The sequence below is a fragment of the Sminthopsis crassicaudata genome, chromosome 2 (assembly GCF_048593235.1).
Source record: "Sminthopsis crassicaudata isolate SCR6 chromosome 2, ASM4859323v1, whole genome shotgun sequence".
Lineage (NCBI taxonomy): Eukaryota > Metazoa > Chordata > Mammalia > Dasyuromorphia > Dasyuridae > Sminthopsis > Sminthopsis crassicaudata.
The window spans coordinates 372,139,430-372,165,555 of record NC_133618.1 but is presented as its reverse complement, the minus strand read 5'-3'; the positions used below and the strand labels follow the sequence as shown (position 1 = coordinate 372,165,555).

The 26,126-nt window shown below is 33.5% G+C and overlaps 1 protein-coding gene across 2 annotated transcripts in view; it reads left to right on the top strand.

Annotated features, from left to right (window-relative positions):
- Positions 1-26,126, top strand: part of TECPR2 (tectonin beta-propeller repeat containing 2) — a 111,669-nt gene that overhangs the window by 26,514 nt on the left and 59,029 nt on the right. For both annotated transcript variants that reach the window (XM_074291209.1, XM_074291210.1), the window contains 8 exons: positions 136-444; positions 1,759-2,768; positions 6,053-6,236; positions 9,058-9,231; positions 20,679-20,859; positions 22,051-22,192; positions 24,505-24,745; positions 25,458-25,547. In XM_074291209.1, coding sequence (XP_074147310.1) covers positions 136-444; positions 1,759-2,768; positions 6,053-6,236; positions 9,058-9,231; positions 20,679-20,859; positions 22,051-22,192; positions 24,505-24,745; positions 25,458-25,547 — 2,331 coding nt within the window. The remainder of the gene's footprint in view (positions 1-135; positions 445-1,758; positions 2,769-6,052; positions 6,237-9,057; positions 9,232-20,678; positions 20,860-22,050; positions 22,193-24,504; positions 24,746-25,457; positions 25,548-26,126) is intronic.

Sequence of the window (26,126 nt, the reverse complement as noted above, 5' to 3'; positions counted from 1 at the left end):
CTTTGTGTAAATTATAGTGCTTCTAACACTCCTGTCCCACATCATCTCTCTGCTTCCTGGTGTGTTGAGAACAAGAAGCTGAAATAAAATAGGCAATTTTTCTCCCAATAACAAAAATTGACTCTTTTGTTGTAGGTAGAGATGGCACAGAAACCTTGGGATATTCTGAGAAAATCCACCTGCAAAGTTTGGATAAGCTAGGGACCTTTAGTAGTGAAACCAGAAACAGAGGCTCCTCAATCACCAGTGAATCACGAAGTCGGAGTAGTTCTGTGAATTCTATAGACAGCAGTTCCAGTTTTCTGACAATTGGAGACCAAGGGTCCTCTGAAGTATTGAAAGAAAGCCATCATTCTCACAGGTTCAGTGTAATTAGCTGTGAAGACTTTGATCAAGAACTTATTGTGAAACCTATTAAAGTAAAAAAGAAAAAGAAAAAACAAGGTATTGTAGCATCTTCTATATATTCTACTCAAAAATCTTCTAATTTATACCAAATTTTAACTGCTTGAAAGCCTTGTTCTCTTTTAGAAATGTATCATTTTCATATTTGTTGAATATTTTTATTGATTTATAAGAGTTGATCAATATAACTGCCTGTTTTATTTTTTTAATCCATTTATTCAATAAACATTTACCAGTTGTATGCAAAGCCCTATGCTTATGGGGAAGATGGATGCCTGGCCTTCTCCTCCTATTGAATTCCTGTTTATTCTTTAATCCTAAATTCAAACACAATTTCCCCTATGAACTTTTCCTAATATCCCTGAGCAGTTAACCAGTTTCTTATTTATTTCTATTCATAGCTCTCAATGTACTTGTTATATATTATTGTGTTATCATTACTCTGTATTTGTGTCTTAATCTCCTAATAGTTGGTGTCCTTTATTAGGATAGGGACTGTGTCTTAGTTGAACTTTGTATTTTCCTCAATCTTCATGATAGTGCTGTACGCACAATAGACATTTAAATCTTTTATTTTTTGAGTGAATTTTAAACTCCTTTGACTGTCATTTAGGGTCCTTTAAAATTTGGTACCACCCTTCTCTTTGAATTTCATCTTATATTTCTTTCCTAGAATAAGAAAAAACAAACAAAGGCAGAGAACTAGGCAAGTACAGAGAGTGTTTTAAGTAATGGAATTTTGTTGGAGTGTAAACTACATAGAACTTGGGAACACAGGGAAGGAAAATAGGGACAAAGTAGGATAACATTGAACTGAGATCACTGAGACCTGAGTTCAAATATGGCCACAGAAACTTAATAGATTTCTGACCCTATGCAAGTCATTTTACCTCTTTCTGTAAAATGGGATAATAATGGCACCTACCTCCCAAGGATGTTGGGAAGATAAAATGAAGTAGTATAAATAAAGTGCTTCACAAACCTTAAAATGTTGTGTAAATGTTACCTATTTAGCCACTTAATCCTCTGTGATCACTGATTAAACCAATTGCCTTTTCCTTGGCCAGAGAGCATTCAAGGGATGAAGAATGGGTATCTCATTACACAGACATTCATTCATAACAAAAAATAAACTTAGACAAGTGTTATTACCCAGAACAAAGTAATTTAAGTTCACAAAGACACATGTAACATTCTAAAATAATGTACATTGCCAATATTTTTCCCTTAACAAATGATTAACTTTAAATTATAGAATAATAAATTATTTTCCCTTGTGATAGAAGCAGTTATTTGAATTTTAATAATTTTTTTAGCATTTCCTCAAATAATTTATTTTCTGTTTTTAATTAGAAAGCGGGACCAGGAGAACACCAAGATCCCTTGAAGGAACTCCATGTTTTGAACATCAGTTTTCTGATGAAAGTCCTCACTCAACAACCACAGACCAATGTTCTATGACCTCAAGTTTTCTGAGCAACAGTCTAGATCAGACAAGTACAGATTCTCCTGATCAGCAAAGTATGTTCAGTGGGGAATTGCATAATGTTTTACAGGAAAATAATGACTCTGAAACCTTTAGTGTTCTTGAAGTGTCAGAATCTACCCCAGATTTATTAGATTTAGAAAATGAGATTAAATATCAAATGCTAAAATGCAACCATGAAAGTGGAATGGACACAGATAATTTAGTTTCTAATCTACCTGTATCTCTAACTGAAGAAGTAGAAATTGATGATACACCAGGACTCAAACCCAGACATTTTCTTGAGGATGATGAGCAAAATAGTCAAGAATCTCCCAACCAAGAACAAGATGACTTTACTGAATTACAAAAAGCAGATGAAACAATAGATGAACTGAAAATTCAAGATCTTGAAAGCACTTTTTCTGAAAAAAACTGCACAGAAACACAAACAGTGCCTTTGACTCCTAATACTTTATCAAGTGCTGAGAAACTGCTGCCTGGAAAAAGAAATGATGAAAACTGGATAGAAATGCCAGGAGTACCGGAATGTTTTTCAGTGAATATGACCCTAGAAAATCTCAGTTCAGATTCCTGCCAAAGCCCCATAAAAGATAATGATTTTGATCAGCAGGAAAAAAAAATACTTTCTGAATTTGATTTTGGAGCAGAATCTATTCCTCAGGTGTCTGTTTCGGTACCCATTATCAATGAAACTAAGATTGAACAATCCCTACAAGAGCAAGTGTTAACATCTAGTGATGAAGAGGATATTTATGCTAGGGGTCTGCCTTACTCGTCATCTGAAGCTAGTGTAGCTGAACTTGGTGGTAGTCTTTCTCTTCAGGATGTGGCCAAAGCAAATCTTGAGGAAACAGTTTTGTTAAAATCAGATCAGGTAGGTAAAATCAAGTCACTTAAATGAAAGATTTTTGGAGCTTGAAGAATGATGAATTATGTTGAGGGTTTTTTTTTTGTTTTTTTGTTTTTTTACTAGTTAAACTGCTTTATATATTAATTTATATTTAATGCCATCCTAACAGAAAGTCTCATAAGGCACAGTGGAAAAAGAATAAGTTTTTTGGTCAGAGTACCTGAGCTCAAATCTAACCTCTGATATTTACTACATGTGTGACTTTGAATAATTCCCTTAAACTCCCTTGGGTCTTAATGTCCTCATCTGTAAAATAAAGTGGTTGGGCTAGATGCCCTCTAAGATCTCTTCAAACTCTAGATTTGTGATTCTCTATAATCTAGTACTGGACAAGTTGGCCATCAGTTGATGATTATTTTGACCATAACAAATCATTAATCTTTCTTTATTTAAAAATCTTGTTTTAGAAGTAATAGCCTATATAGAAATACAAACTCCTCAGTTAGATATGTCACTTTATCCAAAGCAAACCTTGTTTGCAAATATTAAGTGATATTGACATTGCTTAATATATCCTTTCTTGACTAAATCTGAATGTTTGTTTATTCTGGTGAGCAGAACCTTGAAGAGTTGGCAAAAATAGTTACTTCAATTTCTCATTGTCTTAGAGAAAGAGAGAATTTATCTGTTTTGTGGAGGCTGTTTTGATGTAATTTTGCATCGGTTTGAGGAATCATGCTATTTCCAGATTGGAACTAGGAAAGGGGGTGCCAGTTGGGGAGTTTTGTTGAGGGCATCTGGATGGGAAGTTAGGATAGCTTTCTAGTTTTTTCTGAGTCACATCTTTATAGTGTGGCTTCAGTATTTAGTTTGAATTTAGAAATTCAACCTCACTCATATTCATCTAATTGACAAATTATATTCTAAAGCTAAATATGAAAGATTTTTAGATTATTAGTGGAACGGTTCTTCTCTGTCCATCTATTTATTATCTGTGCTAGTAAATAATAGTAATAATAATAAGAAGTGTTGATAAAGTAGGAAAAACACTGCTCTTTTGTGCCAGAGTCAGAAAAATGTGATTCTATTCCCTTGAGTGGTAGATTAAGGATTGGACTTAGAATCAAAAAACCTGGGTTTAAATTTTTAATTTGCTACTTACTACATGTTGCCTTGGGAATGTAATCTCCCTGAGCTTCAGTTTCCTCTTTTTATGATGAGGATAATAATACCCATATTAATTATTTTGAAGGATCATGTAGTTCAAATGATATGGTTAGATGTGAAAAGCTTTGTAACTTATAAGATCTTATAAAAATATATTAATTTTTTTTACCATTATTGTGAAGTTGTTCTTTATGTAGATAAATGAGAAAAATAATCATATGCTTTTCTTGCTATGTAAATATCCACTTAGCTTCAAAACTAACCATATGTTACTCCCATAGTATGACTAGAGTATTTTCTATAGACTATGATAGAGAATTCTGATATATTAGAAATCTAGCTGTATATTCTTTCTCTAAATTTACAGCAAAGTTATTGCAAAATCTTCTCATCTGAAACTTTTGAACCTCAAGCATTTGAACATTAAGAACCTCAAGAGAATCATTATTTCATTTGTGATTTTATTCCCTTTGACAAAGATCATAACTTCTCCATGCCTGAAGGGTTTCTCTGGCCAAAACATATTATGTGGTAACCAACCTATAATTGCATGCTTTCCAAACTTAGCTTCTAGATTAGTCTTCAGAGGATTATCACTCTGTCTATCCACAGACCATATGGCAAATCTTTCTAAGGGTAGATCTAAGGTAAATCTAAGAAGGGACCTGCTAGCTCTCCTGTGCATGTGGCTTAATTTTTGAGAATTAAAGATCTTTTCTGTGCCAGAATGAGACATTGGTGGAGTCATCAGGGATAACTTAATTGTCCTAAAATACAAAAAAAAAAAAAAAAAAAAAAATCAACAACTCTTTGTTCCCATCTCAGAGAAGTTAATATTCACATTGTGAAATTAGGTGCAGGTGGGGAAGTTTCCTTTATTTTTTGCAGAAGTACTAAATTGTAAATATTTATCTAGTTCAGATTTTAAAAGCTCCATGAAAATTCTGATCTGCTTCCCAAATTTCAGTCATTGTTCCCATAGTATCTTTGAGTTAGTTGAACACAAAATCCTCTACAGTATCCTGATAAGCAGTCATCCAGTCTTTGCTTTAATACTTCAAAAATAATTGAGTCAGTACATGATATGGCAGCTCCCAAAAGTTAATGTGATCTTCAACTGTTCTGAAAGTCATTATGTTGAGGATTAGGGAGATGATGTTCCTGCTTATTTCACCTTCATCAGACACATCTACATTATTGTATTCATTCATATTCCTCCACAGTTGGGGAAGGGGGTATAGTTGGGAAAAGTACAATTTAAACTTGAGATCAGAAAGCTCTTCACATTTTTCTGTCCAAAAGTGGAATTGGCCATTTATGAAGATTATGAGTTTTTCTTTATTCATGATATTCAAGCAAAATTAGGATAATCCCTTGTTGAGAATGTTGAAGAAGCAATTTTTGTTTAGGCAAAGGCTTAGGCATTAGTTCTCTGTCAACTCTGAAATTTATTTCAATGTTTAATGTTATCTGATGGCAGTGCATTTCTCTTAAAATTATTACATTAAGTTCTTTGGTTTTAGTTCTTAATTCAAATTTGTCCTTGTCAGCAGTATTTTTTTTTTTTTTTTTTTTTTTTTTTAGGGAAGTTTGATAATATTCTAAATGGCCTCTGATTTCTTTGGAAACATTGTCCATTAAGTTTTGTAGATGGGGTAGGCAGAAATATTATCAGATACTATGTATGCATTACTTTTGTGTCCACATTTAATGTAAAGATTAAACTCTTGTATAAGAAAGTACTATATCAACTAGAGATTGGACTAAATTTTCAGATTCATTCCAGATTTTTCAAAGAACATATCTGTTGTGTAAGTCATTATTATTATTTAGCATTTTCCTTTCCAATATATTATGATTATATTAAGCATTAAGGATTCCCTGATTGTAAGCATTATGAAAGATTAGAGCATATTATAATCATTTTCTGAACTTTTGGTGTTTTTTTAAAAGGAAAAGATAGCTGTCATTCTATGTTACCTTAGTTACAGTATTTTTCCCAAACAGGGAGATTTGCTTACATTTGCTTATAATTTTTATAAATTTAAACAAATACTGTCTTTTGGAAATATAATAGCATGTATTGCCCTGTCTCCTTATGTAGAAATCAATGTGGGTCTGTCCTAACCACTATTTCTTAGTTTGCAGAAAGCTGGATGGGATACTCTGGCCCTGGCTATGGAATCCTAAGCCTTGTGGTTTCAGAGAAATATGTCTGGTGCCTGGACTACAAAGGTGGACTATATTGTAGCAGCCTCCCTAGTGCTGGAATACGGTGGCAGAAATTTGAAGATGCAGTCCAGCAGGTGGCAGTCTCTCCTTCAGGTTAGAATCCTTGGCTTTTAGGTGTCTACTAACATGAATATATGAATATGAATGAAAGAAAGATAGAAGAAATGAAAATCATTTAGATATGTACTCTGCATCAAGCATCATGCTAAATTCGAAAGTTACAAATATAAAAATAAGACAGTCTCCAATCAGGGTACTTACATCCTGGTAGAGAAAGACAGCATCATTAAAAATATTGTAACTGGTGAAGGCTCTTGATTTTAAAAATTACACAGATGGTGAGTAGCAGCTAGAAGGGAGTCAGCTGAGAAGCCCTTTCAAGAAGGATTGAAACACTAATTTGATTCTGGTTCCAGAGCAAGAGATAGAAAGGGAAAGCGAGATATATAACATGATAGAGTAAGTGGCAAAAAGATGGTAGATATAGGTCATTGGATGTGATATGAAACATCAGGAATACACAAAAGTATATAGGCCTTTCTTTTTCCCTTGGCTTTGCCACAGCTTTGAGAATTAAAATACCACATTTGATAAAAATCACCTGTTCTGAAATTTTGCATTTCCTTAATTCTCCCCAATTTTTTGCTTTAGAATCCTAGTGTTTTGTCTGATTATTTTGCTTTCAACTTCATTTATTTTAGGGCTTGAAAGGAACTTGCTATGCCAAATTAGTGGACACACCTTTTTTAGTATGTGCTTTTTTGGTTTGTTTTCAAACATCAAACTTTAAATTGTTGATTTAACTGGTAGCTGATGGATAGCCTATTAAATGTGGTAAATTCCTTATTAAAATACATGTTTCCATTTTTGGATTTAGTTACTTGTATCATTAAAGGTACAGTAACAAGTTCTTTTATTTGTTCAAAACTCAAAACATTTTGGATATATTCATATTGAATCATGGGATTTGGAACTGGATGGTGCTTTCGAGATTATTTAGTTTTATCCTATAACTTTATAAATAAGGATAGTAAGAACAGAGAAAGAGTAACTATAAGTAGCAGAGCTATAATCTTTACCCTCATATTTCACATCTCCTTTATACCACACTATAGTGACTTCTGCTCTGTTTTTTCTTTTATAAATATGCCAACTTTTAAAATAGTTAATTAAGCAATTAAGTACTTCCTGACCATATATTGTAGTCACATTAATTCTTTCAATCTATCAAGTTACTCTTTCATGTATTGGAGCAGAAATTAGCTAAATGATGCCTAATGGCTTTAAATTATCATTACCATTCCTACTTGCTTGAAATAATTTAGTTATCTAGTCTTTTTAATGTTAGTAGCTTCTCTCTGCTCAAGGGGAATGAAGCAGGGAGTTAGATAAAACAATGTATCTGCATGCAGTATTTATTTGAACTCAACTACCATATTAGAAAGAAATTGGATACATAAAACAGATACATTGGAGCAAGAGAGTATTAGGATGTTTATTTTAGATTGTGTCATAAAGTTCTTATTACTTTTGTTTCCATGGTGTGCCTCAGTTTTCTTTGCTTATAAATTGGAAGCTATGGTGACTACCCATTAACTTTTTGTTTTTAGCATGGACTTATTTAATCATTCATTTATTTTAAAAATTATTTTGTTTTAATCAGTTACCCTCCTCACCACACATCACTTCCTACATCCCTTCAATGAGAACCCAAGATTAAAACCCACTACTAACATATATAGTCAATCAACACATTGTCTATGTTTTAAAAAAAAAATTGCCTCATTCTATATTCTGAGCTCTTTCTCAGAAGGTGGGTAGCATCTTCCATCATTATTATGGAATCCTAGTTAGTCATTATACTCTTAAGAATTCAGCACAGTAATATTTTATCACATTTATGTAGCATAACATGTTCGTCCATTTCCACATTTATGGATATTCTCACAGATTCCCATTCTTTGCCGCTTCAAAAAGAACAATAGATATTTTTGTACATATTTAGAGTTGTTTTGTTTAGGACTAATCCCCTACCCTAATCTATCTTCCCGCTTGTTTTCCTAATATTGACTGTTATAGACAAAGTTGGGAAGTAGTTGAACAAATTATGGCATGTTAATATTATTTTGCTGTAAGAAATGACTGAATACATAATTTTAGATCATCTTGGTAAGATTTATATGAACTAATGTGGACTAAAGTGAGCCAAATTAGGAAAACAATTTAGACAATTACTACAACATTGTAAAGAAAAGTAGCTTTCAGAGACTTGAGAAATTTAAAAGTAGTGACCAAACATGATTTCAAATGGCCTGTCTCAGATCTTGTTACCCATCTTCTGACTGAAAGGTGATGGACTCAAGGTATAGAAAGAAACATTTCTGGATATAGCTAATATGTAGATTTGTTTTCCTTAATTGTTTATTTGTCACAGTGTTCTTTAAAATATTTTTAATTGAGGTTATGAGGAATTGGGGAAAACATTAGGGACTAACAATAGTAATACTGAAGAAAAAGAAAGAGGGAAAGAAAGATGATTGGATTTAAAAAAAATCCCATTACAAAAGGAAGCACAGATAAGCAGGACAGCTTTGAAAATATCTTTTAAAAAATAATAATGAAGCAAGCTGTATGGAATAGATATTTATGATATCGTATATGATCCTTTTTTGGTTCTACTTCATATATGGAAATGTTCATTTTTGTTACATTCAGAATTTTAAAAATAATTCCTATAGTATTTTACGTATATCATTTGTGGCACTAGCTTAAGCTTCCTCATATAGTATCTATTTGTATACTGTCTTACTAGATTTGTAGGCTCTTTGAAAATAGTCTCATATCCATTTTTGTATCTCCCATAAAATGTATATTATAGACGCTGAATACATATTAATTATTGGCTTTTTTATAGGTGCACTTCTCTGGAAGATTGAACAGAAATCTAACAAAGCATTTGCCTGTGGGAAAGTAACCATCAAAGGAAAGCGGCATTGGTATGAAGCACTGCCACAAGCTGTATTTGTAGCTTTAAGTGATGATACTGCTTGGATTATTAGGACTAATGGAGATTTGTACTTACAAACAGGTAATTAAATTTGGCATTGAATTGTGCTACATCTTCACTTATAAATAGCACTCTTTTTTTAAAAAATATATTTTTTATTTAATTTAATTTTTAAAAATTTTATTAAAGCTTTTTATTTACAAGACATATGCATGGATAATTTTTCAAATTGCAAAACTTTCTGTTCCAAATTTTCCCTCCTTCCCAACCATTCCCTCCCTGAGATGGCAGATAATTCAATACATGTTAAATATGTTAAAATGTATGTTAAATCCAATATATGTATACATATTTATACAATTATCTTGCTGCACAAGAAAAATTGGATCAAGAAAGAAAAAAAAACCTGAGAAAGAAAACAAAATGCAAGCAAACATCAACAGAGTGGAAATGCTATGTTGTGGTCCATACTCATTTCCCACAGTCCTCTCTCTGGGTGTAGATGGCTCTCTTCCTCACTGAACAATTGGAACTGGTTTGAATCATCTCAGAGTTGAAGAGAGCCATGTCCATCAGAATTGATCATCATATAGTCTTGTTGCCGTGTATAATGATCTCCTGATTCTGCTCATTTCACTTAGCATCAGTTCAATGTAAGTCTCTCCAAGCCTCTCTGAAATCATCTTGTTGGTCATTTCTTATGGAACAATAATATTCCATAACATTCATATACCATAATTTATTCAGGCATTCTCCAATTGATGGACAACCATTCACTTTGCAGTTTCTAGCCACTACAAAAAGGGATGCCACAAACAATTTTTGTACATGTGGGTCCCTTTAAGATTTCTTTGGAATATAAGCCCAGTAGAAACATTGCTAGATCAAAGGGTATGCACAGTTTGATAACTTTTTGAGCATAGTTCCAAATTGCTCTCCAGAATGGTTGACTCCTTTCAGAGTTCCACCCAGTGTATGGGTCCCATCAGTGTCCCATTTCCCACATTCCCTCCAACATTCATTATTATCTTTTCTTGTCATCTTAGCCAATCTGACAGATGTGTAGTGGTATCTCAGAGTTGTCTTCATTTGCATTTCTCTGATCAGTAGTGATTTGGAGCACTTTTTCATATGACTAGAAATAGTTTCAATTTCTTCATCTGAAAATTGTCTATTTATATTCTTTGACTATCATTTGGGGAATGGCTTGAATTTTTATAAATTTGAATTAATTCTCTGTATATTTTAGAAATGAGGCTTTATCAGAACCTTTGATTGGAAAAATGTTTTCCCACTTTATTGCTTCCCTTCTAATCTTGTCTGCATTAGTTTTAGTTGCACAACAACTTTTTAACTTAATGTTTTCAAAATTATTTATTTTGTGATCAAAAATGATCTCTAGTTCTTCTTTGGTCACAGATTCCTTCCTCCTCCACAGATCTGAGAGGGAAACTATCCTATGTTCTTCTAATTTATTTATAATATCATTCTTTATATCTAGATCATGAACCAATTTCAACCTTATCTTGGAATACGGTGTTAGGTGTGGGTTAATACCTAGTATCTGCCATACTAATTTCCAATTTTCCCAGCAGTTTTTGTCAAATAGTGAATTCTTATCCCAAAAGCTGGGGTCTTTGGATTTGTCAAACATTAGATTACTATAGTCATTGACTATTTTGTCCTGTGTACCTATTGCACTGATCAACTACTCTATTTGCTGTTAGGGACTTTCCTTCTGAAAATTGCCATGTATGCCATTTCAGCTAGTAGGGTGCACCCAGGAGGTAAAAAGGGGCTCAGCCCCTGGGGCAAGAGGTTGTGTCTTGCAGGTGTTTCCTTGAGATGGTGAGGGGTGTGTCCTCTTACTAGATCTTTTCTTAGGACACAGTACTTATTCCACCTGTTTCCATTCGGTGGATCCACCTCCTCAGTGCTGAGTGGGTTAGGCACAGGGTAATCTCAGAGGAGAGTAAATATAAATAGCCAGCTTTGAGTCCACAGGCAAAGAAGGATTCAGAGAGAAGTAGAGAAAGGCAGAGATGTAGAGAGATTCAGGGATGCATAGAGAGAGAGAGACGCAGAGACATACATACATTTACATACAAGAAGAATACCTGCTGAGATTACCAATAGAGAAAGACTGTTTGGCATATTAACATTGGTTCATCTTTATGTGTTTCCGGGGAATATTGGTATGTATGGTCCTGGCAATCAGAAGCCTCGGTGGGAGGCTTTGCCAGTACCAAATGGTTTTGATGATTGCTGCTTTATAATATAGTTTTAGATCTGGTACAGCTAGGCCACCTTCATTTGCTTCCCCTCCTCCCCCATTAATTCCCTTGAAATTCTTGACATTTAACAAAATGATGAATTTTTCTAGGTCAATAAAATAGTTTCTTCGGAGTCTGATTGGTATAACAATAAATAAATAGATTTGTTTAGGGAATATTGTCATCTTTATTATATTTGCTTGACCTATCCAAGAGCACTTGATATTTTTCCAGTTGTTTAGAACTGACTTTATTTGTGTGGAAAGTGTTTTATAGTTTCACTCATATAGTTCCTGACTTTTCCTTGGCAGATAGATTCCTAAATATTTTATACTATCGACAGTTATTTTAAATGGAATTTCTCTTTGTATCTTTTGCTGTTAGATTTTATTAATGATGTATAAGAAAGCTGAAGATTTATGTGGATTTATTTTGTATCCTGAAACTTTGCTAAAATTATGGATTATTTCTAATAGTTTTTTAGTTAATTCTCTAAATATACCATCATATCATCTGCAAAGAGTGATAATTTGGTTTCCTTATTACCTACTCTAATTCCTTTCATCTCTTTTTCTTTTCTTATTGCCAAAGCTAGCATTTCTAATACAATGTTGAAAAGTAATGATGGTAGTGGGCAACCTTGTTTTACCCCTGATCTTACTGGAAATGGTTCCAGTTTATCCCCATTACATATAATGCTTGCTGATGGTTTTAAATAGATGCTATTGACTATTTTAAGGAAAAGTCTATTTATTCCTATACTATCTAGTGTTTTTAATAGGAATGGATGTTGGATTTTATCAAATGCTTTTTCTGCATTTATTGAGATAATCATATGTTTCTTGTTAATTTGGTTATTCATATAGTTAATTATGCTAATAGTTTTCCTAATATTGAACCAGTCCTACATTTCTGGTATGAATTCTATTTGTTCATGAAATATTTCTGTAATCTCTTTGCATCAATACTCATTAGAGAGATTGGTCTATAATTTTCTCTGTTTTTATTGTTGGTGAAATTGTGAAGACATCCAGCCATTCTGGATAGCAATTTGGAACTATGCTCAAAAAGTTATCAAACTGTGCATACCCTTTGATCCAGCAGTGTTACTACTGGGCTTATATCCCAAAAAGATCTTAAAGAAGGGAAAGGGACCTGTATGTGCAAGAATGTTTGTGGCAGCCCTCTTTGTAGTGGCTGGAAACTGGAAACTGACTGCCCATCAATTGGAGAATGGCCGAATTGTGGCATATGAATATTATGGAATATTATTATTCTGTAAGAAAAGACCAACAGGATGTTTCAGAAAGTCCTGGAGAGACTTACATGAACTGATGCTGAGTGAAATGAGTAGGACCAGGAGATCATTATATACTTCAACAACAATACTATATGATGATCAATTCTGATGGACATAGCCATCTTCAACAATGAGATGAATCAAATCAGTTCCGATAGAGCAGTAATGAATTGAACCAATTAAACCCAGCGAAAGAACTCTGGGAGATGACTATGAACCATTACATAGAATTCCTAATCCCCCTATTTTTGTCTGCCTGCATTTTTGATTTCCTTCACAGGCTAATTGTACACTATTAAAAAGTCCAATTCTTTTTGTACAGCAAAATAACTGTTTAGACATGTATACATATAATGTATTTAATTTATACTTTAACATATGTAACATGTATTGGTCAACCTGCCATCTGGGGGAAGGAATGGGGGGAAGAAGGGGAAAAATTGGAACAAAAGGCTTGGCAATTGTCAATGCTGTAAAATTACCCATGCATATATCTTGTAAATAAAAAGCTATAATAAAAAAAATTATCATAAAGCAGAAAACAATATAAATTCTACAAAGAATCAAATAAACAATAGACAGTCTTGAAAAAAAATGTTTTTATCTGTTTTTGTCCTACCTGGTTTAGATATCAGTACCATGTCTGTGTTATAAAAGGAATTTGGTGGGAGTCCTTCATTCCCTATTTTTCCAGTAGTTTATATAGTATTGTTTGGCAGAACTTACATGTAAGTCTATCTGGTTCTGGGATTTTTTTTCTTAAGGAGTTGATTAATAGCTTGTTCTATTTCTTTTTCTAAAATTTAAGTAATTTATTTCCTCTTTTGTTAATCTGAGCAATCTATATTTTTGTAAGTATTCCTCCATTTCACTTAGGTTATCAAATTAATTGGCATCAAATTGGGCAAAGTAACTCCTAATTATCGCTCTAATTTCCTCTTCGTTGGTGAAAAGTTCTTCCGTTTCATTTTTGAGACTAACAATTTGATTTTCCTCTTTCCTTTTTCTAATCAAATTAAAGGTTGATCTTTTTGGGTTTTTTTTTTTTTTTTTCATAAAACCAACTTTTTGTTTTATTTATTTATTCAATAGTTTTTTTTTACTTTAAATTTTATTAATCTCTCCTTTTATTTTTAGAATTTCAAGTTTGGTATTTGATTGGGAGTTTTTAATTTATTCTTTTTCTAGCTTTTCTAGTTGTAAGCCCAATTCAATGATTTTCTCTTTCTCTGTTTTATGCAAGTAAGCATCTAGAGATATAAGATTTCCCCTTATTACCGTTTTGGCTGCATCCCACAAATTTTGGTATGTTGTCTCATTATTATCTTTCTCTTGAATGAAATTAATTGTATCTAGGATTTGCTGTTTCGTCCATGCATTCTTTTTTTTTTTTTTTTTTTTTTTTTGGCAATTGGGGTTAAGTGACTTGCCTAGGGTCACACAGCTAGGAAGTGTCAAATGTCAGTCTCCTGACTTCAGGGCTAGTGCTCTATCTACTGCACCCTAGCTATCTCCCATCCATTCATCTTTAGGATAAAATTAATTATTTTACAATTACTTTTTGGTCTATTTTCTCCTGGCCTTATATTGCATGTGATTTTTATTGCATCATGATCTGAAAAAAATGCATTTAGTATTTCTGCCTTTTTGCATTTGATTTTGAGGTTTCTGTGCCCTGACAAATAGTTAATTTTTATATAAGTTCCATGAACCACTGAGAAAAAAGTAAACTTTCTGTCTCCATTCAATTTTCTCCAAAGATTTATCATATCCAATTTTTCTAACATTTTGTTTATCTCCTTAACTTCTTTCTTATTTATTTTGTGGCTCAATTTATCTAGTTTTGAGAGAGCAAGGTAGAGATCCCCCACAAGTATAGTTTTCCTGTCTGCTTCTTCTTTCATCTCTCTTAACTTCCCTTTTAGGAATTTCCATGTTATACCACTTGGTGCATATATGTTTAGTATTGGTATTGCTTCATTATCTATGGTACCCTTTAGTAAGATATAGTTTCCTTCCTTATCTCTTTTAATTAGATCTACCTTTGCTTTTACTTGATCAGGATCACTACCCCTGCTTTTTTTTCTTCACGTGAAACATAATATATTCTGCTCCAGCTCTTTACCTTCATTCTATATGTATCATTATGCTTTAAATGTGTTTCTCGTAAACAACATATTGCAGGATTCTGGCTTTTAATCCAGTCTGCTATCTGTTTCCATTTTATGGGAGAGTTCATCCCATTCACATTCACAGTTAAAATAACTAATTCTGTATTTCCTGCCACTTTATTTACCCTAAGTTATGCTTTTCTCTTTCCTTTCTCCATTTCCTCCCCAGTATTTTGCTTTTGATGACCATCTCCCTCAAACAGTCTTCCCTTTAGCGCCATTCTCCCTTTTTTATACCTTTCCCCTTATTCTTGTTTTCCCTTCTCTTTCTTTTCCCTTTTCCTATGAGACAAGTTTCTTTATATACCAAGTATGTCTGATATTCTCTTTTAGAGCCAAATCTGATGAGATCAAGATTCACACAATGCTCATTCCCCTCCCTTCTTTCTCTCAATTATAATAAGTTTTCTTTGCCTCTTCATGAGATGTAATTTCTCTTATTTTACCTCCTTTTTTCTTTTTTCCAGTATAATCCTCTTTCCACCTCTAGTTTATTTTTCTTATTATCATAATAAAATCAACTTATACCTACATTCTCTAAGTATACCCATAGCAGAAACATAATTCTCAAGAGTTCTTTCCTTTTTACCTTTTTATGCTTCTCTTGAGTTATGTGCTTGGAGATCAAATTTTTTGTTCAGTTCTGGTTTTTTCATTAGAAATAGGTGAAATTCACCTATATCATTGAAAGTCCATCTTTTTCCCTGAAAGGTAATGCTCATTTTAGCCTTAGCTTATTCTTGGCTGCTGTAATCCAACTTCCTTTGCCTTTCTGAATATCAATTTCCAGGCCCTTCAAATCCTTTAAGGTAGAAGCTGCTAGGTCCTGGGTAATCCTAATTGTGGCTCCTCGGTATTTAAATTATTTCTTTCTGGCTGTTTGCAATATCTTTTCCTTGGTGCAATAGTTCTGAAATTTAGCCACAATATTCCTTGGGGATTTAATTTTGGGATCTCTTTTTTGTTCATTGCATTCTTTTTCCATTTTTTCCATTCCATCTTACAATGATCTCATTTCATTTCCCCATTTTTCTCCTAACTCTTTTAAGATTCTTTATGTAGTCTTTAAAGAAAGCATGGGGACCAGCTCATGCCTCTCTTTGGGGCTTCTTCTGGAGTTGCTTTGCCTTTAGAAACCTCAGGATTTGAGGTCTGTTCTCTCTCTCCTTAAAAGCTGTTTATGGTGAGAGTTCCTTTTTGTTTTGTATTTTTTTTGTTTATTTAATTTTTATTTTATTTTATAATTATAACTTTTTTTTTTTGACAGTACATATGCATGGGTAATTTTTTACAACATTATCCCTTGCACTTACTTCTGTTCAGATTTTTTCCCTTCCTCCCCCGACCCCCTCCCCCATATGGCAGGCAGTCTTATACATGTTAAATATATTACAATATATTCTAGATACAATATATGTGTGTAGAACCGAATTTCTTGTTGCACAGGAAGAATTGGATTCAGAAGATAAAAATAACAGTTTACACTCATTTCCCAGTGTTCCTTTTCTGGATATAGCTGGTTCTGTCCATCATTAATCAATTGGAATTGGATTAGCTCTTCTCTATGTTGAAGATATCCACTTCCATCAGAATACATCCTCGTACAGTATCATTGTTGAAGTGTATAATGATCTTCTGGTTCTGCTTGTTTCACTTAGCATCAGTTGATGTAAGTCTCTCCAAGCCTCTCTGTATTTCTCCTGTTGGTCATTTCTTACAGAACAATAATATTCCATAACATTCATATACCATAATTTACCCAACCATTCTCCAATTGTTGGACATCCATTCATCTTCTAGCTTCTAGCCACTATGAAAAGGGCTGCCACAAACATTTTGGCACATACAGGTCCCTTTCCCTTCTTTAGTATTTCCTTGGGATATAAGCCCAGTAGTAGTATGGCTGGGTCAAAGGGTATGCACATTTTGATAACTTTTTGGGCATAATTCCAGATTGCTCTCCAGAATGGTTGGATTCTTTCACAACTCCACCAACCATGCATCAGTGTCCCAGTTTTCCCACAGCCCCTCCAACATTCATTGTTATTTGTTCCTGTCATTTTAGCCAATCTGACAGGTGTGTAATGATACCTCAGAGTTGTCTTAATTTGCATTTCTCTGATCAATAGTGATTTGGAACACTCTTTCATATGAGCGGAAATAGTTTTAATTTCATCATCTGAAAATTGTCTGTTCATATCCTTTGACCATTTATCAATTGGAGAATGGCTTGATTTCTTATAAATTAAAGTCAATTCTCTGTATATTTTGGAGATGAGGCCTTTATCAGAACCTTTAACTGTAAAAATGTTTTCCCAATTTGTTACTTCCCTTCTAATCTTGTTTGCATTAGTTTTGTTTGTGCAGAAACTTTTTAATTTGGTGTAATCAAAATTTTCTATTTTGTGATCAATAATGGTCTCTAGTTCTCCCTTGGACACAAACTCCTTCCTCCTCCACAAGTCTGAGAGGTAAACCATCCCATGTTCCTCCAATTTATTTATGATTTTGTTCTTTATGCCTAAATCTTGGACCCATTTTGATCCAATCTTAGTATGTGGTTTTAAATGTGGGTCCATGCCTAGTTTCTGCCATACTAATTTCCAGTTTTCCCAGCAGTTTTTGTCAAATAATGAATTATTTAATTAACTGATTTTTTAGTTATTTAGATATTTAGTTAACTGATCTAAGAAGAGTAAATGAACAGATGGAAACTATGGGAACTCTTCAGCCTGGACTTCCATCTCCTACTCAGTTGCCAAGAGAATGGCCTCTATGGGTTATAGACATTAAGGATTGTTTCTATTCTATTCCTCTAGATAAGGAGGATATGAAAAGATTTGCTTTTTCAGTGCCTAGTATTAATTTGGCCGAGCCTTATAAAAGATATGAATGGACAGTTTTGCCACAGGGAATGAAAAACAGCCCTACTATGTGCCAAATGTATGTTGCAGCTGCTCTTGCTCCAGTAAGAAAAGCCTTTCCAAAAGTAATATTGTTACATTATATGGATGATATTTTGGGATGTGCACCTGAGGAACAAATGTTAGAAGCATGTCTACAAAAGACCATGGAAACATTAAAGTACTACAAACTGCATATAGCTACAGAAAAAATTCAAAGACATGCTCCTTTTCAATATTTAGGATATGAAGTATATCCTAAGACATTCACAGTACAAAAGCTTTCTTTAAGAACAGAGAAGTTGAACACCTTAAATGACTTTCAAAAATTAATAGGAGATATCCAATGGATGCGTCCAGTGTTAGGCTTAACTACCAATCAACTACAACCTCTATATGACATTTTAAGGGGAGACAGTGCTTTAAATTCACCACGCCAGCTTACAAAAGAAGCACAAGAGGCTTTGAGAGAAGTTGAACTGGCTTTATCCAATGTGGTTGAAAGAGTCACTCAAAAACCCTTGGAAATACCAGTTTTTGCTACAAAAAAATCCCAATTTTTTTTTTTTTTTTGCTACAAAAGATCCCAAAATTTGGGATCTTTGGGTTTGTCAAACACTAGATTGCTATTTTTATTCACTATCTTGCCCTGTGAACCTAACCTATGCCACTGATCAACTAGTCTATTTCTTAGCCAATACCAAATGGTTTTGGTGACTGTTGCTTTATAATACAGTTCTAGATCAGGTACAGCTAGACCACCTTCACTTAATTTTTTTTTCATTACTTCCCTTGAAATTCTCGACCTTTTGTTGTTCCATATGATTCTGTTGTTATTTTTTCTAGGTTATTAAAATAGTTTCTTGGAAGTCTGATTGGTATAGCACTAAATAAATAGATTAGTTTAGGGAGTATTGTCATCTTAATTATATTCTCTTGGCCTATTCAAGAGCACTGAATGTCTTTCCAATTATTTAAATCTGACTTTATTTTTGTGACAAGTGTTTTGTAATTTTGCTCATATAATTCCTGACTCTCCTTGGTAGATATATTCCCAAATATTTTATACTATCGACCGTTATTTTGAATGGAATTTCTCTTTGTATCTCTTGCTGTTGGATTGTGTTGGTAATGTATAAAAATGCTGAAGATTTATGTGGATTTATTTTGTATCCTGCAACTTTGCTAAAATTCTGAATTATTTCTAATTGTATTTTTTTTTTTTTAAGGCTTGAGATCTGTTCAGTGTAAAGGAGCTATAGCTGCTTTAATTTGCCCTGGGGCAGTTCTGTTGATTGATTTCCAGTGCTGGATAATGGTGGCTTAGTAGCATTCTTTCTGGGCTCTGTGGTTTACAATTTGCCCTTTACAAAAGGCAAATCTGCCAAACCATCTGCTTGCAACCAGGACAGAGTGGCCTAAAAGGCTCACAGAAGATTCCCTGGTGCATGGAACTGCAATGCTCTGATTGGAGTCCCAGCTCCTTGCCTCAGTCTCCTTGTGCTGTGGTCTGGGCTCAGTAGACTGTCCCCCTGCCTGTTTAAAACAGACCTGCTCTGAAGTTTTTCCAAGGTATATTCTTCTGGGAATGTGTTGTACTCCAAATATTTGTGGATTTTTTTGACTCCAAGACCAGTTTAGAGGCTTAATCTTCTGTTGGTTTGAGAGAAGATCGGAAGAGGTCACAGAGAGCTGTGTCTGCTCTCCACCATCTTGGCTCCCTCCCTTCCCCCCACTCTCAACTTGATATTCATAAATAGCACTCTTAGATTAAATTAAAATCTTGAAAACTTTGGAGCATAGCTCATCCACTAAGGTTTTAGAAGATCAGTTTTAGAAATGATTCTTTTATGTTTTCTTTTTGTGGTAAATTGGTAGCTGAAGTACTTATTCCATCTCCATGCTTGAAATATATTTCTTCCTCATTCTTAAAGAGATTTCAGTACTATCTAGAGCAACTCTCCTGAGGAAACTGAGACCTAGAGCAATTAAGTAATTTGCCACAAGTACCATAGGGTTAAAACACTAACATAATAGGGTCAGAATTTGAACCCAGATCATCTGACTCCAAATCCAGGATGCTTTGTAAATTATACCACATGCCTGTCAAATCTTCATTTTTTCTGGAAGTCCTATTCAGGTGTCTCTGTTCCTTGAAGTGTTCTCTGTTCCTCTTCCACTCAGATGAAAATAATTTTTATTTGTTCAAGTTTTCTTAGAATGTTTTATCTGGATTCTTTCTTTGCCTCTATCACACTGTACTTATTTGTGTTCAAGTTGTATTCATCCTTTCTAATTCCCTTGTTATTTTGTAAGCCTCTGTAATGAAGGCATTATTTTGGTTTTAGTTTTTGTATTGCTACTACCTAGCACAGTTTCATGCATATAAATGTAGAACTAAGTTGAATTTTCAAATTGTTTAGATCAATTTAAAGTGTTTCTTCTTATAACAGATCTAGTGCAAATCATTTATACTGCCTTGCCAAATCTAAAAAGAGATCATTGAAGTGCAATAAGTAATAGAATAATTTTTCCCCTTCCTAGGGCTTACATTAAGCTGTTCCATTTCATGTGCAGAAACCAAAGGGAAATTATTTCTGTTAAGTAATAATAATAAGGACCAGAACTAGCATGGTTGCTATAGATATAAATGAGAAATTTAAAGTACAGTGATTCTTTGGGGCTTTATATCTTTGTTTTATTTTATTTATTTATTTGCTAAGGTAATTGGGGTTAAGTGATTTGCCCAGGGTCACACAACATTACTGGGAAGCGTTAAGTGTCTGAGATCAAATTTGAACTCAGGTCCTTCTGACTTTAGGGCTATTGTTCTATCCATTGGACCACCTAGCTGCCCCACATATCTTTGTTTTATTTAAAGGTTTGAGTGTGGATCGTCCTTGTGCCAGAGCTGTGAAGATTGACTGCCCATATCCTCTGTCCCAGATCACATCTCGAAACAATGTGGTATGGGCATTAACTGAACAAAGGGCACTTCTATATCGAGAGGGAGTGAGCAGCTTCTGTCCCGAAGGGGAACAATGGAAATGTGACATTATAAGGTAATATTATACATTGGTTAAGGAAGTTCTTTAAAAATTAAACTGCCAAATAGTAGAGTGTTGTGTATTCATGTGTAATCTAATGTATTGAAGCTGCTTTCTAACTTGAGATACCATATAATAAACTTTGATGGAATTAAATTCTTTTTATTTTATTTTATTTTTTGTCATTAAAATATTTTTTTATTAATTTTATAATTATAACATTTTTTACAACATTATCCCTTGTACTCCCTTCTGTTCCAAATTTTCCCCTACTTCCCTCCACCCCCTCCCCTAGATGGCAGGCATTCCCATACATATTAAATATGTTATAGTATATCCTAGGTACAGTATACATGTGCAGAACTGAATTTTGTTGTTGTTGTTATTGTTGCAAAGGAAGAATTGGATTAGGAAGGTAAAAATAACCTGGGGAGAAAAACAAAAAAATGCTAACATTTTACACTCATTTCCCAGTGTTCCTTTTCTGGGTAAAGCTGATTCTGTCCATCATTGATCAATTGGAATTGGATTAGCTCTTCTCTATGTTGAAGACATCCACTTTGATGGAATTAAATTCTTCAGAATCTGATGTCTCTTTATTTCCAAAGATTTCTTTTTCTAGTTTGGGAAAACTGAGTGGAATCCACATTAGCCTAGTACCAGATATTTAATTTTCATCTATTTCTTTTAAAATTAGCCCTTATACTTGACACTTAATTGAAACTCAAAGTATTTCTTATTGTTTGCACCAAATAAAGTTGCTGATATGAAAGTGTTCACAGTTCTAAGAAAAAAAATATATAAATATGTTTTTTGAACATTCCTAGAGTGCTGAGTTGTCCTTTTTTTCTGAGTTGTTATGATGTGGTACCAAAAAATGAGAACTTAAGGTGCCTTTGCTGCTCTTTTGCACATTGACATGTTTCCTCTTGCTCCCTTTTTGTTTGATGAAGTCAAATTCTGGTTCCTCCTTATGTTATAGAGGTGACTTCAGGTTCTCAGAGCCATGTGTTTTACTGTATGACAATGGAATATAAATCCCCAAACCTCTTCCTTGGAGGTTGATTGTTAGATCCTTAAGGGTATGACTGTGCTCTGGTCATTTTATTCTGTGGACATTTAATTATTGAATGAAAATTTTGGTAATTTCAATATGTAATCTAGTTATTTGCTTTTTTTTTTCCCTTCAATTTTTAATGCCTGTAGTGAAAGGCAAGCTTTGGAACCTGTATGTATAACTCTTGGAGATCAGCAAACCATATGGGCTTTGGACATCCATGGAAATCTCTGGTTCAGAACTGGTGTTGTTTCCAAGAAACCTCAAGGAGATGATGACCATTGGTGGCAAGTAGGCATTCAGCTATCAATAAGGGCCACTATCTATCCATAGGTAGTCTCAAGGAGCTCTCAAATATCTTTCCCTCCCTCTTCCTCTCCCTCTCCCTCTAATTCTCTTTCTTTCTCTCTCCCTTTCCCTCTTTCTCCCTTCCCTCTCCCTCCCTTTCTTTCCTTCCCCTTCCCACTCTCTCTCTGTCTCTCTCCCTCCCTTCCCTCCCCTTCTCTCTCCCTTCTGTCTCTCTCTGTCTCTCTGCCCATTAAAAGCATAATCTTTGGAAAGATAGCTTGGAAATCCTACTTTAATTAAATAAAGCAAACTTTATTTTTCCTCTTCAGAAAGGTAATAATATGTATAATACTAAAATAAACCTAGTAGCAACAGTCTGAACATCTAGTTAATGATGATGTTTATGTCTATGGAAATGTATTATGGGGAATAATAGTAGGCATATATATATATATATATATATATATATATATATATATATATATATATATATATATATATATGTATGTATGTATAGTGTTAAATCACAGTTAATGTTCATGTGTCTTTACTTAATTAGATGATTTGTTTGCAATTTATTAAGTGAAGGCAATTTCAGGGAAATTTTAATTTTTTTTCTAACTTTTCTCATAAATGGGTATGTTTTGAGTATATAACAGGAAGATGCATCTTAAAACTAACTTTTTTTTCTTTCTTTTTCTTTTCTTTTTCTTTTTTTTTTTTTTTTGAGGCAATTGGGGTTAAGTGACTTGTCCAGGGTCACACAGTTAGGAAATGTTAAGAGTCTGAGGCCAGATTTGAACTCAAGTCCGCCTGACTTCAGGGCTGGTGCTCTATCCACTGCACCACTTACATGCCCCTAAAAATCAACTTTTCATATGGTTATCTCAGTGATTTCTTGTGTATCTTAGCCCTGGAGTCACTTAGAATTTAGCCCTCTAAAGAAATTGTTACTTTCCCCTCTTTGCTTTTCTACTTCTACATAGATACTACATGCTTTGGTAGCTTTCATTGTTGATGTAATTTCATTGCCAATCACCAAGGATCTGCTCTAAAAGTTAATAAGAGATGATACTGAAAATGAAGTTTTGGAATATGTCATATTTTAAGATTCCAAGTTTTTTCAGTATTACTTGTATTTATACAGACAGCCATATTGCTTATTTTTTAAGTGGTTATGGGTCCTTTATATGAGCAAAGCCCTTTTTGGGTCTAAGTTTTCTTATTTGTCAAATAAGGATGGTTGGACAAAGTGATCACTATCATTCCCCCAGCTCTAAATGTATGACAGTGAGAATGTGAAAAAGAAGTCATGTTTGGTGTTTTGCTGAGTCAGAAAAACAGTGATTTTTCTGTTGTCTGAGTTTTAAGATTTAAATCAAAACATCTGTGGGTAAAACATTCTGGGGTATCTAGAATATTCACTACATAATATTATCTGCTTATATATATTTTCCTAGCATTCATTTTTAACTAAGGTATGCAATGTCAATGACTGTATAATTTATTATCTTATGATAGAATCTCACTATTTAAAAAGAATTTTTACTAAAACTACAGTGATTCCCTTCACTATCATTCTTAATTAGAAAGTAGATTCCTTCTAAACTGACTAATTTATTGTTTTTCAGATTTATTATTCTGTCTCCCATTTCTATGCCTTTTTACAGTCTTTTTCCTTCATGCATGGAATATACGTTTCTTCTTACCTCAGAAAGAATCAGTAGCTTTTTTTCAAGGCTCAATTCATGTGTTCTTCCTAATCTCCCTAGATTTTAATACTTTCTCTTTAAATGCTGTGAATGAACTTAGCTATTTACGTGTTGTTTATTTCCCCTTTAGAAAGAACGTTTAGTTGTAGAGGGCAGGGACTGATTTTCTTTTTGTTTTTATACTTCCAACACTAAAACATATTTATCCATAACAGGTGCTTAATAAATGCTTTTTGGATTGGATTAGACCATTTCTTGGGTGCCAGTTATACTCTTAAGAATTATTGAGGTCGGGGGACTGCACCAAGAATTCTTGTTATATGAGTTTTGTATCTAGATATTTATATTCAAAATTAAACATCTTTATATTATTATAAAAATAGTTTTGACTTGCAAATTCCCTGAAATGGTCTCATGGACCCTCAAGAGTCTCTGGACTACATTTTGAGAAGTGAGGGGTTTAGGAGGTAAGCATTTGACCCAGGTCTTTAAGGGAATTTAAAAAGAAATTCAGAAAGATGGATGTGGGCTATGAATTAACCTTAGAACTAGTAAATACACAAATGAATTCATGGCTTTCATATTCTGTGGTATTCTTCATAGGTAAGCATCACAGATTATGTGGTGTTTGACCAGGGCAGCTTGTTCCAGACAATAATTCATGCCACACACACAGTGGCAACAGCTGCACAGGCTCCTGTGGAGAAGATGGCAGACAAACTTCGAATAACATTTTGGCCACAGCAACTTCAGTGTCAACCAAGCTTGCTTGGTGTCAATAATAGTGGTGTTTGGATCTCATCAGGCAAGAATGAATTCCATGTAGCAAAAGGAAGTCTAGTAGGTTAGTGGATTTTTTTTTTTATTCCTGTTGTTTGTAAGAATTAGCTTTATTCTAAAAGTAAATGCTGAAAGATAAGCTTTAAATCCTCAGATGAAAAAGATACATATTTTAAAGATGGTGGTTTGAGGACAAAGTAATAGAAAGGAGTCTTAAAGTTGTATAATTGCTCTTTATTTTTTTTAACCTAACATTACTTTTTTTGAAACACCAGTGTCTTGATGGTAAGTGATGAATTACCATCAAAAATATATTATGATGTGTTATGAATAGAGCAACTCTTAAGTGGCCATTATATAAATTTTCTGTTTACATAGGGGAAAAAAAACAATTCTTCCCAAATTCAAACTTTATAAAATTCTAATAAGGTGGAATATTGTATCTCTCTGGAAAAAAAATTAGTGACACTGCTTAAATGAAATAATTGTAAAGGCTCTTCAGAGAGTGTTACAATTAAAATGTAGTGAGAACATTTTTTTGTAAATGAATCAGCTACTTTGTGAGCCCAACTGTCACCTCTCTCTTCTCTCTTGCTTTCAAAAAAGATAGTAAATATCTTTGTGTATCCATCTTGTTAGTACTCTCAAGCAAAACAGACATAAAGCTTGAAATGCATTCTTTTGTATTAACTAGATAATCTACAACTGATTGTCAGAGGTTTTGATTAATAGTCATATAAGAAAAGGAATTGATTAGTTTTCTCAATTATTTCCAGGGACATATTGGAATAATGTTGTTCCACGTGGTACTGCTTCGGCAACAAAATGGGTATTTGTGTTGGCTTCTGCTGCTCCTACTAAAGAAGGTTGGTCACTTTTTATTTAGTTAAGAAATATAATACATAATGTATAAATAAATTCAAGCCAAATATTATTATTATTTTCTTTTTGATAGTGAATGTTGTCATCTTGCAAGCATCTCATACACATTCACAGATATGATAATGCAGTTTTCAGCATATTATTTATTATTAGTAGTAGTAGTAGTCATTGCCATAATCAAAATAGTACCAGCTACTCCCGAGTAGCTAGGACTACAGGCGCTCGCCACCACGCCCGTCTTTTTTTTTTTTTTTTTTTTTTTTTTTTTTTTTTTTAGATTGGGTTATCAAGGGAGCCCGGTGGTTGAGAAAAGATCCTTTTTTCTTAAAGTATGTTTATATTTAAAAGCATAGTATTTTTATATCTAAAAGCACAGTTCCTTTATCCCTAATATAGGGATAGGCAGTTTGTCTCAAATAAACATCAAATAATTTTAAAAAATATTCCTCAGTGAAAATGAGGAGTAGATTACTTTTGTCCTTCCCAAATCTTTTTTTGTTACTTTCTCTCCTAGCAGCCTCTAACACTTATCCTTAAGTATGTAGTGCTTTTATTTTCCCCCT